The sequence below is a fragment of the Oryzias melastigma genome, linkage group LG21 (assembly GCF_002922805.2).
Source record: "Oryzias melastigma strain HK-1 linkage group LG21, ASM292280v2, whole genome shotgun sequence".
NCBI lineage: Eukaryota > Metazoa > Chordata > Actinopteri > Beloniformes > Adrianichthyidae > Oryzias > Oryzias melastigma.
In genome coordinates this window covers 22,907,649-22,920,950 of record NC_050532.1, presented here as the reverse complement: position 1 = coordinate 22,920,950, position 13,302 = coordinate 22,907,649, and the positions used below count along the sequence as shown (strand labels likewise).

The following is a 13,302-nucleotide window of genomic DNA, read 5'->3' as shown; positions in this document are numbered from 1 at the left end:
AGATAAACGCCTGTCTCTTATAAAGGCCGGGCCGGCAGCCAAATTATTGGAATAAACGCCGGGGCTATTATTGGAAGATATACGGTAACAACACAAAAAAACAACTCACAACATGAAGAAATTAACTCACAACATGAAAAAAATAACTCAGAACACGCAAAAAATCAACTCACAACGAGAAAAAATCAACCAACAACAGGAAAAAACCAACTCACAACACGAAGAAATCAACTCACAACACGAAAAAAAAATTAACTCACAACATGAAGAAATCAACTCACAACACGAAGAAATCAACTCACAACATGAAGAAATCAACTCACAACATGAAGAAATCAACTCACGACATGAAGAAATCAACTCACAACACGAAGAAATCAACTCACAACACGAAGAAATCAACTCACAACACGAAAAAAAAATCAACTCACAACACGAAAAAAAAAATCAACTCTCAACACGAAGAAATCAATTCACAACACGAAGAAATCAACTCACAACATGAAGAAATTAACTCACAACACCAAAAAATCAACTCACAGCATAAAGAAATTAACTCACAACATGAAAAAAATAACTCGGAACAGGCAAAAAATCAACTCACAACACAAAGAGATCAACTAACAACAGGAAAAAAATCAACTCACAACACGCAAAAAACCAACTCACAACATGAAGAAATCAACTCGCAACACGAAGAAATCAACTCACAACACAAAGAAATCAACTCACAACATGAAAAAAAATCAACTCACAACATGAAGAAATTAACTCACAACATGAAAAAAATAACTCGGAACAGGCAAAAAATCAACTCACAACACAAAGAAATCAACTAACAACAGGAAAAAAATCAACTCACAACACGCAAAAAAAACAACTCACAACATGAAGAAATCAACTCGCAACACGAAGAAATCAACTCACAACACGCAAAAAATCAACTCACAACACGAAGAAATCAACTCACAACACAAAGAAATCAACTTACAACATGAAGAAATCAACTCAAAACACAAAGAAATCAACTCAAAACACAAAGAAATCAACTCACAACACGAAGAAATCAACTCACAACACAAAGAAATCAACTCACAACAAGCAAAAAATCAACTCACAACATGAAACAATTAACTCACAACTCAAAAAAATAACTCACAACACGAAAAAAAATCAACTCATAACATGAAAAAACTTACCCAAAACAAGAAAAAAATTAATTCACAACATGAAAATATTAACTTAGCCCAATGGAAATTTCAGAATAAAAGCAGTGCAACTTCCGTTGTAGGTCAAACCTCCGTTTTGACATAATGTGTTGCGTTGTGAGTTAATATTTGCTAATGGTCCCGCCCACAACTCAGAGATGAACTTCTAATGAACTTTTGGGGCAAAATGACAGTTTTTTTCTTTCTTTTTTTATATTGGCTAAAAACAGCATAATCAAAATAAAAAATAAAAAAAATACTGGGAACTCTTTACAAAAGATACAAAGATGATGAGAGTGGAACTTTAAATTAATCTATCTAGTGTTATCAAACCTATTTAATCAATACTATTTTTTAATAGAGCCATTAGATCCATGTTTATATTTATCATGTTTATCTATCTCATTTGCTAGAAAAAAAACCTCCTAAATCTCCGATTTGTGGTGAAACCAGCTGGAAGAAAGAGTGTCAGGATAAAATTCTGGATTAATTTGAAATTGACATGTGGTGGATTTTATATTCTAAAGAGAATCAGTATAGAAAAGTCCATCCATAGTGCTGTATCAAAAAATGATCTACTGGATGACCCCAGTAGTTATTGGGAGCGATCACCTGAACTTTCTAAACTGGATCGCTAGGTGGGAAAAAGGCTCTACAGACTAAAAACAGGCTCATAGGTTTATTGGTGCCACCAGATTGCAGCAGAGGTGCATGTGTGAGACCCTGCAACAGACTAGCGACCTGTTCAGGGTTTTCCGCGCCTTTGCCCAACAATGGCTGGGATAGGCTCCAGCAACCCCGTGACCCTGAAAGGGATTCAGTAAATTCTGAGGACAGAAGAATAGTATGTATCCCTCCACCAGCGTCCTGACTACAGTACCCATAATGCTCCAACAATCCATCAAGCTTCACAGCTTTATAATTATTCTAAAACAGTTCGACAAACCACCAAACTCGAGATCAGTAAGTGCAACCAGAATTCAAGCTCGCCAGATTATAAAGCAGATTTTTTAAGGGTTTTTATTGTACCGTATGGTCCGAAAAACACAGTGAAGGTGGCTAATTAGCTCCTAATCAATTCAACATAGATACGTTTATGAATTTCCACCAAAATCTATCAAATAAACTGTATTTAGTCTTTTTTTAAACTGATGATCTTATGTCTTTTATTTTTCAGAAAACATCTGTTTTCATATTTAGAAAAAAAAGCATTTTTTCTTGTAATATTGAATTTACAGTCATTTATTGATCTTTACCATAAAAGTAAAAATAATAGATGCAAAGGAGTGTCTTATTTTAAGACTCCTGCTGAGTTGTGGTTGGTGAGAAATCGACCCAATTCGCTCTTTAAATGTTGAAGGTTGCAGACTCCCGGGTTAGAGTTTGCTTGGAATTAATAAATGCAGTTTTGTCGGAGGCAGATTTGGAGAAAACGTTTCCTGTAAATGTGTGACTACTTGATAGGTGAGTATTGTGAAACATCAAAAGCTGCTCTGTTTACTGTAAAATACTTTGATTCTGGTTCAGGTCAAAGATCATGACAAAAAGGTGGAGCTGGGTACTCTCGCACTGCCTCTCAGTCGCCTTCTCCACATCTCCGACATGGTTTTGGACCAGCGCTTCCTGCTGGAGCGCTCCGGAGCAAATAGCGAAATCAAACTGAAGGCAACCCTGAGGGTGAGTCCTCGGCGTTTGTTTCCCGTTTCTCTTAAACCTCAAAAACGTTGAATCGCATCTTCAACCTCATGACAGATTCTTACCATGGAGGAAAAACCCAAACCGACTGCAGCGACTCCTCAAAGCAAACCACCGATACCACAGGCCAAAGTCGGAGGCGTGTCCCCCAACATCCCGGCGGCTGCCTCATCTTCTTCCGGTCCTGTTGACAGGGGAACAAAAACGGACCCGTCATCCCCACAACTTTCCCACCCCTCAGCGTCAGACTCCTGGAGGTCTTCTACTACGAACATGCGGCGGTACGACTCTCGCAGCCTGCTGTCGGAGAACTCCCTGGCTTCATCGCGCTTCGACTTGTTAGATGGAGCTTCCTATCCTGAGTGAGTCCGCCTCCTTCTCAGATGTTTAGTCCTGAATTGATGTTTGAAGATTGATTCTTTTCTGGCTACAGGGCAATTAGGAACCATCAGGGCTCGTTTGGAGACATCAAACTGACCATTCGCTACGCCGGGCTCAGGAAAAAACTCCTGGTTGTTGTAGAGGCTTGCAGGTTCGTCCCTAAAAATCCCCCAAATCTCCTTCAAAACAATGCTTTCCAAAAATGGTTTTGTTTTCTCCAAAAGGGACTTGTTCCCCTGCAGTGAGAACGGCACGGACTCGTACGTCCGCCTGTACCTGCTCCCCGATCAGGCCTTCACTCACCGCAAGAAGACGCATGTCCAGAAGAAGACCGTCTCCCCTGTCTTCAACGAGAAGTAAGCACGACAAGTCCTTTCAGATTTTACCTGAAATCTGGTTTTCACAAACATCTCTTCATGGCAGGTTTGAGTATGACGTGACAATCACAGAAGCATCCAAGAGGAAGTTGGACGTGGCGGTGAAAAATAACAAGATGTTTCATAGGAAGGAGAGGAAGGACATCGGCACGGTAGGCGATCTGTTTGCTGCTTTGTTCAGCTCAGCTGAAGTCGTTCCCGATTTTTCAGTGTCTGTTTCTGTCTGCAGGTGATCATAGATCTCTCACTGGTGGATCTGGAAAATGGCATCTCAGAATGGTACAGTATGAAAATATTCCTGAAAAGAAAAAAAAAAAACACCCAAACCTTTTAAAACAAACGCAACTAAATTAAACTTAGAAAGCTGATCTAAACCCTACAGAATATTTACCATCTTAAGCACATGTGTCGTAGTCAAGGCCCGGGGGCCGGATCTGGCCCTCCAGGTAATTCTATCCGGCCCTCCAGATCATTTTATTTTATTGTTATTAATTCCCTGATGTTATGTTGCGCTTATTTCTAACTTGTATAATTTTAACAAAATACATTTTATGGAGAGTAAAACATTGAAAGTTATTTAAGGTTTAAATGGATTTATTCTGGAATAATATTCAAGCCTTTTTAATATCCACAATTATGTTAAAAGTTATGGTTTTAAAGTTTGAAAAATTGGCATTCTGCTAGCTTTTTGAACTATTTTGGTATTTACTAAGATTTTTTAGGCAATTTCAATGTTCAGCTAATATTTCAGCTACATTCCAGCTGTTTTGGCTAATTAAGGATTTTTTTCTTCTTAATTTTAAAGTTAATCTAATATTTACATGCTAGCTGTTTTGGCTAATCTTAGCTTTTCGTCACTTTTTTAGGCTATTTTAAAGTTTAACTAATATTTCAGCTACATGCTAGCTGTTTTGGCTAATTTAGGCTTTTTTTGTTTGTTTTTTAGGCTGTTTAGCTAATATAGGTTGAGATTGCGGCTCATACTGGGTTAAGGTTGGCAAACATTTCGCATGAATTGCTCTTTAGGCATTGAATGTTGCAGACCTCTGTCCCAAATGAACAAAACAGAAACTATACACACTAGACAAGGGGTGGAAAAACTATACCCCAGGGGTCATATGTGGTCCATTAACAATTTAATCTGGCCCACTAAACTGTAAATAATTAAATTGATAATCCTTTTTGCTTTATTTTCCATGCAATTCCTTCTCTGTAAAGGTGCAAAACGTTTTTCTGCGCTTAGAAGATTTTGTTGTTTTTCTGACATTAATTTGTTTTTTTGTTTTTTTTTTCTGATCATTTCAACAGCACATGAATGCAGCATTTCTTTTTTCCTTGAGGGACCTCAACCCATTGGTGCAATTGGCTCTAAAATGAGAAGAAAAAAAATGCAATTTTGAAATAAAAATTCTCAGAAGTTTTATTTGAAAACAATTTTCAATTGAAATTAAAGCATTTTTTATCCCAATTCAATGCTATTTTTTTCTTTTAAGATTACAAAATGTATTACCAAAACACTCGCACACGGATCGGCTCCTGGTCCGGCCTTTCTGTCTAATATTAGAACTAGGGCTGTGGATCATTGCTTAGGTGGCGATCCGATTCGATAGAAAATGTAATATGTATCTACTTGTTAATAGTTCTGTTATTACATTATTATATATTATTATGACATATTTTTTATATTACATGTCATCAATTTACATGTTAGTTTTTGATAAATTGTGTTGAAACTACTCAATTTACCCTTTAAGCTCCTACTGACTTTTGCATTATTTGTCATTTTTACTGTCAATTTGATGTGTAAGGAAACCTACACCCCACTCAGGGACTGCAGTTAAAACTTAATTTTGCAGCTAACACTGGCAAGTGTATAGAAATGGTCATTAATGTGCACTGTCGAGAACGCTTTTACAAGTGATCAAAAGATGTGGTTCTTTAATGTGGCGTGAGTCCATTTACTACCAAAGTTTTTATAAAAAGAGTTATTTTCTGTCTTGTCCTGCAGGTTCGAGCTCACTCTGCCCGGGCTGAAGAAATAATTCTAGCAGGGAGAGCTGAACAATGAGAAGCTGAGGATGCTCGGATAGTTGGGTACCCAAGCGGCAACTTGTTTGCTTTATTTTTATAAACTTCTTAAGTTTTTAACATGTTTTTGCACAGCTTTTTGGTTTGGGGACTTGAAAATAAAAAAAAACAGTTTGTATCTTTTAAAGGTAACCAAAAATGATTTGTTTCCTTTTAGGTTTGACTATGAGAAAGTACAGCTCTCACTGACAGATACTCTTTTTCTCTTTTCTGTGTTGAAGTATTAGACTATATTTGGAAAAACTGTTTTAACTCTGGAGAAGGAAAACCAGCTTCACATTTTATTATGTTTTTAAATAATTTTAGCCAAAGTTCATAAATATATATTTTTATTTCAAAAACTGTTTAAATTGGCACTTTTATTGTGGTACTCTATAAAACATACGTTGCAGCAGCGGCGTTTGAAAAATGTTGCACAGCTTGAAAACTTGAGTTCTGCTAAAATGTGAGACCCTTCACACATTTGTTTTCGAGAAAATATATTTTCTAACTTAAAGGAAACCTGAATGTGGTGTGAAGGCAAAGAAAAAACGTCCTGGTTACAATCTTTACAACATGTATGAAAGTATGTTTAAAGAAGCTTATATTGCCATTTCTGGTAGAAAATATTTATATTGCTCCTGTAAATAAAACTGTTTCTAAGGTTGAAGTTTTGGACAATAAACTCATTTTCTGGTGATATTTATCAAAAATAAACTTGTTCAAAAGCATGTCTAATGGTGATATTCAGTAAATGCAACACAAAATATGTATTGATATAACTTTAGTAAAATTTTGCAGAATACATTTACAGCACTTAATGGAAGCTTTTTTAAAACAGAATTTGCTTGAACATATATCCAGATATTGATTCAATTTATTTACTAGGTTTTACATTAAATAAAACTTTAAGAAGTAGTTTTAAGTCTTTAACAAGCAAGTAAATGAACTAATTATTTAATCCTAAAGGGATATTTTTCAGTCAACTTTAGACTTTTTTGTATTGAAATGTGCACTTTTTGGATGAAAATGTTATTGGAAGTTTCAGTCTGTTTTCATCCAATGTAAAGCTTATTTTCTGATTGCAGTCACTCATTCTCAAATACACTGTATTCTCAATGTTAATAAACAAAATTGAGAATTATTTTTGTTTCATCCAGAATTTATTTTAACCTTTCCTTTCCAGCTTTTTTCACTCTCTCAACTGCCCGTCCACTCTTTCAGCAAATATTGTGATCCTTTAATTTTTATCACTAAGATTCATTCTGTTTCCACGTGCATTGCAGACAAGTTTTTCTTTAATAACTAAAAATTTGATAAACTGTATTCTTACACATGAATAATTGCTATTTTATTCAGGGGGCGGAGCTAGAAGCTTGCACCCCCCCCCCAGCCCCGCCCCTTGTTTTATCAAAACAAAGGTCCAGAAATAAGAAATTATTATAATTTAATGATCTCAAGTTTTATGGCTTCAAGTCTAACATAAACTAAAATAGATCAGACACAAGCAGTGTGTGCAGTCTGAAACAACTAAAAGTATTTTTTTATTCTTTGTAACAAAAAAAGCTATTTTGAAATATTTCCAAAACTGTTCCTTAAACAGCCAGTGATTAACTACTGTTATAAAATGTCGAAGTTAAACGTCTTGCCGCCCTCTCTTCCACTCTAGTGTGTGTAGCTCTATGTTGGTTTCTACGAGTCCGCCGGTGCGTCTTCTGCGGCTGCGCACTGGGCTTTGTGTTGTCAGGCAGAAAAACCTCATTAGTCAGGGTGGCGCGTGTCCTGCCAGACGGCTTCATCGTCTGCGGATATAATTTAGATCAAAGCAGCACATTTGTTTCCTGTCTTGTATCAGTCGGTCAGCGTTGTAAACTTTGTTGTTTGTTGCTATCATGTCTGTGGGGGTAGAGTCTGGATTTTCAAGCGAGGAGGTTCTGAACAGCCGCTTCCCTCTCCATCGAGCCTGCAGGGATGGAGACGTCGGTGCCTTGTGCTCCCTCCTTCAGTGCACCTCGAACCCGGCTGACCTCGCCGCTGAGGACACGTTCTACGGCTGGACGCCCATACACTGGGCTGCTCACTTCGGGAAGGTAGTTTGACCGATAAGCGGCTTAAGCTAGCAGGTTTGGCATCGTCGAATATCCCGGTCAAGTCCTGAATGAGAGTCAATGGTTTCCGACACGAGAGCTCGGTCTCGGCCATTTCCTGGTGTCTGCCTCCACGGCTCGCGCTCGAGACTTAAAAAAAAAAAAAAAAAAACTTCTATATTTTTTTCCGTCATGTTTTTTCTGTTTCGTTTTTTCCTCTTCATGCGGCTTTAGACAGGCCCCGCGGTTAAGTTAATAGATAATCTTTGGTTGAGCGGGAACCGTTCTGACTGGTCACATTTCACTGAATGACCCGTCGATCATAAAATGTTTATTTTACGACAGACCGGAGCTAACGGTAATTAAAAAAAATCGCGCCAAACACAATTATTATGCGGAAAGATTTTGGCAGAGGATACATGGTGCTGGGCGATGTGACAATATATATCCTGTGGGCGATAGAAAAGTGTATCATGTCATTTATCTTCTATTGTTTCTATCGTTTTTGTTTATTTTTATTGCTGAACTTTTGGACAAAAATGTGTTTTCCCACTAAGAAACTTCAAACTGTTGTTCACTTTAGAAACATTCTTTGTTAATTTTTGTCATTTTTTTCAGGAGAATAACTGAAACTAGACTTTATTCTGGTATATTGTGATATATATCGATATTGTACTTTAAAGTAGTATATCGTGATATACAGTTTTTTTCCCATAATGCCCAGCACTAGGGATGCATATCTAGGCACAACACCAGGGGGCGGGGCTTACTCCCCAGCCAACAGTCCACAACTCAAAGGTGAATTTCTGATGAACTCTGCAGAAAATAAGTCCTAAGAAACGACTTGAGTTAATTGATTTTGGCTAAAAATTGTATAATTATGATTAAAACACTTCTGAGAACACTTTCACAACAGATTAAAAGACGATTGGAGTGGACTTTAAAGTGAATAAATATTGATTTGAGGTGCCTCCAGGGAACCTTGTCTTCACAAAAACAGAACATCCAGAAACATTTTGTTTGTTTATTTTGCACATTTGTGTAAATAACGACTTTAAATTCTCTAGTAAATCTATCAAACCTTTGAAAGGATGTTTGTCTGATGTGTTCACAGCTGGAGTGTGTCATGCGTCTGGTCCAGGTGGGCTGTAGCGTGAACTCCGTGACCTCCAGGTTTGCACAGACGCCTACTCACATTGCTGCTTTTGGCGGCCACCCTGAGTGTTTGCTGTGGCTACTGCAAGCTGGCGCAGACATTAATAGACAGGTATGAAACACGCTTGACATATACAGTATTTGTGAATGGAAACGAGCGGAGCGTGTGTGGCTGAGCTCGGACAGACCCATCAAAGGAGATCTTTCTTTCTCTGGTTCTTGGCTCTGGTGAGCCTCATTCCTCCTCTTGACCTACTTTCACTTTGTGTGTGCTCTTATCACGTTTTCTGCTAAACGAGTTTATCTTGAGTGGTTCTCCATTTCCCCCGCGGCAGATTTTCATGCACAGACCCGTGCACTGGATTTATGTTTTATGCCCGGCTGCACTGCTGATGGAAGATGGGATTAGTGGGTCACAATGACATAACATATTGTCGTCATCGGGAAGCACGTTGCTCGGATTAACTCTTGAATTTTCTGACTGGATATGAGATGAAATGTGAGGTTTTTGAGTGTGTTTTTTCAAAAATGAAGATTTTGTGTCGTTAGAAGAAGTTCCCACAATGCAAAAATGATTTTGCCACTCAAAGGACTTGGTGGGGAAAAATACAGTTGTGTTTTTAGCTTGTGGACATCATCAAAACTGTGTTTGTTGGAGTTTTGTGAATTTTTATGGGAACCTCTGAGTCTAACGAGCAACATTCAGGCCACATTACAGCAGAGCAGCTTATTTGGTTGCAAAAATGTGTTCTGGATTTTTCAGGATCACGCTCAGTTCCAATGTGCTGGGATTGATTGATTCGGCTGACAGCAGCCTGTCTGCATCAAGCCTTTTCCCTCTTTTGCTCTTGTCAAATGCAGTCATGTCTGTGTGGCGTTGAAGTCTGGGTGAAAAGTTCAGGCTCCGTCAAGGCCTGTTTGCGTCTTCTTGGAGGGAGGAAACGGGGAAAATATCTGCGCGGTGATATATTTTTTCCTCCCCAGACATGTTTTGGCTCATGGTGGTGTTCTCGTCTTCACTCAGGACTATGTGGGCGAGACGCCCATCCACAAGGCTGCTCGAGCGGGCAGCCTGGAGTGCATCAACGCTCTCTTGATTCAGGGAGCGAAAGCTGAGTAAGTCCTGCCATCAGATCTGTGGCCTCATTTCTTTCCTCTTTTACTGTCCAACATTTTCCGTTGCACCTTTGCAAGGGATCACCACCAAATTTGCAAAAAGAGCCACGATGAAGTTAAAATAAAAACTCCATAATACATCTTGCAGGATCTGCAATGTAAGTGTGCAGGCCTGATCAAATGAGCATCCGTTAGTGATGCATGTTGATGAAAACCAAAGTTATTTTGACTTTTCAAGCAAAAAAACGTCCACTTTTTTCTGATTTTGAAGTTTCAGTGGCTCTTCAACATGAATATTTTCCAGTCTAAAACATTAACATATACTATAACAAATAAACTCTCCATCATTGATGAGAAAATCAATTTAAATGATTGATTTTTCTAAATTCGTTGGCTTGTGTTTTGTGCACAAGCAATGTATTTGCAGCAAAGCAGTTGGAGGAAAATCCTGCCAGAAATTAAAAACTGACCGTGACAAACATCAACCAAAGACCTCTGCAATAATCCTGACGTATTGATTAATCACAAGAATAATCAGTCGATTAGTCCGCAACCAAAATAAGGGTTTGTTTTTGGATCAATAATGCAAAATGAATGCTTTTTTTCTCTAAAATAAAATGATAATTTGTGATTACTCTCTTACAACAGTGTTATTCCTGTTCAGAATTCACTAGCAGGCGTTTCCATCCTCTAACATCAGGTTGGAAAGCTCATCTTGTGATTCCTCTTGATCTAAAGAGACTCAATTACTGTTAATTTAGCTTTTATTAAAAAAAAAAAACTATATTGGTGGTGCTCCTTTGAAAATGTGACATTTTTAGTCGTTAAAATTGTTGTTTATCATTGCAACAATTGCCATTAAGTTGACCTCTGTGTGTAATGTCAGTGGCTGCCTTATATTTTCACAATAAAAGCATAAAAATGCAAAAGTCCTATTTTTATTTACCATATAAAGACAGTTTATTATCATTTGCAAACTGATCAGTGTTTTTATTCAAGACTTTTTTCTTTTACTGCTGATCTTAAAGAATGTCTTTATCAGTCCAAATATTACACAAACACGAGGGCAACTTAATGTAATGGTTGATCAAATGTTTCTTACCCAGTAGGCCATTCTGCATGATCTTTTATAAAAATAGTGTGTTTTTTCCTTCAACATTTGTTGTTTTGGTTACAGCCGGTCCAGATGACCAAATGCACATCGATGCTCTGAGAAGCAGTTTGAATGTGTTAAAGCTGAGCGGGTCCCTGTTGCATTGAATGAAACTGTGTTTATCTTATTAATGGTAAAAATAAAGATCTCATTTTAGAGCTTCTGTCGGTGTGTTTCTATTAATAAACCACACCGTTACAGGAAGAGCAGCTTTTATTCCATTTTATGCATAAGTTAATGTTTGAAGGTTGGAAAATCAGATCTAGATTCTGTAAATTGTTAACCGTATATTTAGAGTTTGTGGATTTGCTGATTAAACGAAAACCACAATATGATGATGTTTTTCTCCCTTCTGTGGTTAATTTCAACTGTTCCTAAATCTATCTGTAGTAGATAAAATCTGATTTATCAAATCGGAAATGAGAATCTGAAAGCTTCCGTTTGCTTTTTCAAAACCCTTTTAGCTAATTTATCTGTCAAATCAAACTTTATTTATAAAGTACTTTTCATACAACAATCCTTTTAAAGGGCTTAAAAATGAATACCCAGAATGCCCTCTGAGCTTCTGCACTCAACATAATGAAACATAAGATATAAACTCCAAAAAATAGAAACTTTTAATTGGCAGTTTCATTTTTTGCAACAAACCTCGTGACTTTTTTCTTTGTTCAGTTATTACAGAAGAAAAACTTAAAGCTACCAGGGGGTTTATGAGAAAACATTGTAAGGAGAATGACTATCTATATGCGTTTATAAATAATCCAGTTTATATTACAAAAAAACAAAAAACTGGAAGACTTTCTGTAACACACAACAACCAAGAGAATTTAGAGCAGACAAGAACAGATGATAATGTTCCAGTTTGGAAGTTGATTTGCAAACTTCTAAAAATTAAAATAATCTTTTTCTTTTTTTATATATACTTACTTTGATGTGTAACTTTTAACGCAAAAGAGTAAAAAAACATTTATTGGATGAATTTTAAGCAGAATATGTTCGATTTTGTGTTTTTGGATTAAGTTCAAGACAGAATTAAAGATGTGCTAAACACAAATATTCTATTTTTTAACACATAAACCCTCGGGATGCTTTGACAAAAAAATGTTTGTCTTTAAAAACATAAAGCAAAAATAATTTTCCTCTTGACTTTCATGCTTTCTTTCTTGTGCATTTGGTCATCGGCCTTCAAGTATTGTACAAGTTTATTATTAAAGTTGACACATTTTTTTCCCTTGCAGATCAGTTATTTAGTTTGTTATTTATAAAGTATGTTTTTCATTTTTATTGTTTTAAGTTATGATTCAAAAACATGGGACACAACTGGGAGGGAAACAAAAGCACACAAGGTGGGAACGAGGCTCATGACAAGTCTATGAAAAACTTCCTAAAACATCAAATTAGTTTTTAGGAATTTGATCATTGAGACTAAATATTATTAAGATAAATATTTTAATTTGGTAGATTAAATCAGTTTACAACAAGTCAGTGCATCTAAAATATGGATTTTAAGGTCCAATCTTGAACTAAATAATCAAAATTAACAAGAAAACATATTTTTTTAAATAAATACTTCAGTTTTTACATTTAAAGATAAATGGCCAGCATTCAAGTTTTCCCTAAGAGACATAATGGATTAAAAAACTAACAATATAAAGAAATAACTCTACCAAAACAATTTTATTGTTACGAAACAACAAAGATATCAGTCAAATATTTCACTGTCATCTAAAATAAAAAAAAAGCAGTTATAAAAATGATTAGCCCTCTGACAAGTTTCTGTAAAGACCCACTCCAATGAAAATCCTGTTTTTATTATATTCTTGTAGTATTTTTCTCATAATGGAGGACATTTCTAAAAGAACTTAAGATTAAAACAGTGTTTCTTTATTCAAATCGTGATGGATCAGGAGCAGATGAAAACCCGCAGCTTGAAAAAGCTCGGGTTTGTGACACAAACTGTCATTCTGATGCATCCACTTGCAGACAAATAGATCCATTAACGTCTGTTTTCCTGCCGTCTTGCTCTAAAGTGTACGGATGGATTGCTCACGTTTTTTTTTTTT

General features: G+C 36.6%; 2 protein-coding genes across 2 annotated transcripts in view; both read left to right on the top strand.

Annotated features, from left to right (window-relative positions):
- Positions 1–6,801, top strand: part of esyt3 (extended synaptotagmin-like protein 3) — a 15,093-nt gene extending 8,292 nt beyond the window's left edge. Inside the window, exons 17-23 of the mRNA XM_024286531.2 lie at positions 2,736–2,885; positions 2,961–3,265; positions 3,337–3,435; positions 3,509–3,640; positions 3,708–3,813; positions 3,891–3,940; positions 5,670–6,801. Coding sequence (XP_024142299.1) covers positions 2,736–2,885; positions 2,961–3,265; positions 3,337–3,435; positions 3,509–3,640; positions 3,708–3,813; positions 3,891–3,940; positions 5,670–5,703 — 876 coding nt within the window. The 3' untranslated portion in view covers positions 5,704–6,801. The remainder of the gene's footprint in view (positions 1–2,735; positions 2,886–2,960; positions 3,266–3,336; positions 3,436–3,508; positions 3,641–3,707; positions 3,814–3,890; positions 3,941–5,669) is intronic.
- A 643-nt stretch (positions 6,802–7,444) lies between these two features.
- The window catches only part of ankrd10b (ankyrin repeat domain 10b), a 14,847-nt gene continuing 8,989 nt past the window's right edge, over positions 7,445–13,302 (top strand). The window contains exons 1-3 of the mRNA XM_024286532.2: positions 7,445–7,818; positions 8,930–9,082; positions 9,995–10,086. Of these exons, the coding sequence (XP_024142300.1) occupies positions 7,621–7,818; positions 8,930–9,082; positions 9,995–10,086 (443 nt within the window). The 5' untranslated portion in view covers positions 7,445–7,620. The remainder of the gene's footprint in view (positions 7,819–8,929; positions 9,083–9,994; positions 10,087–13,302) is intronic.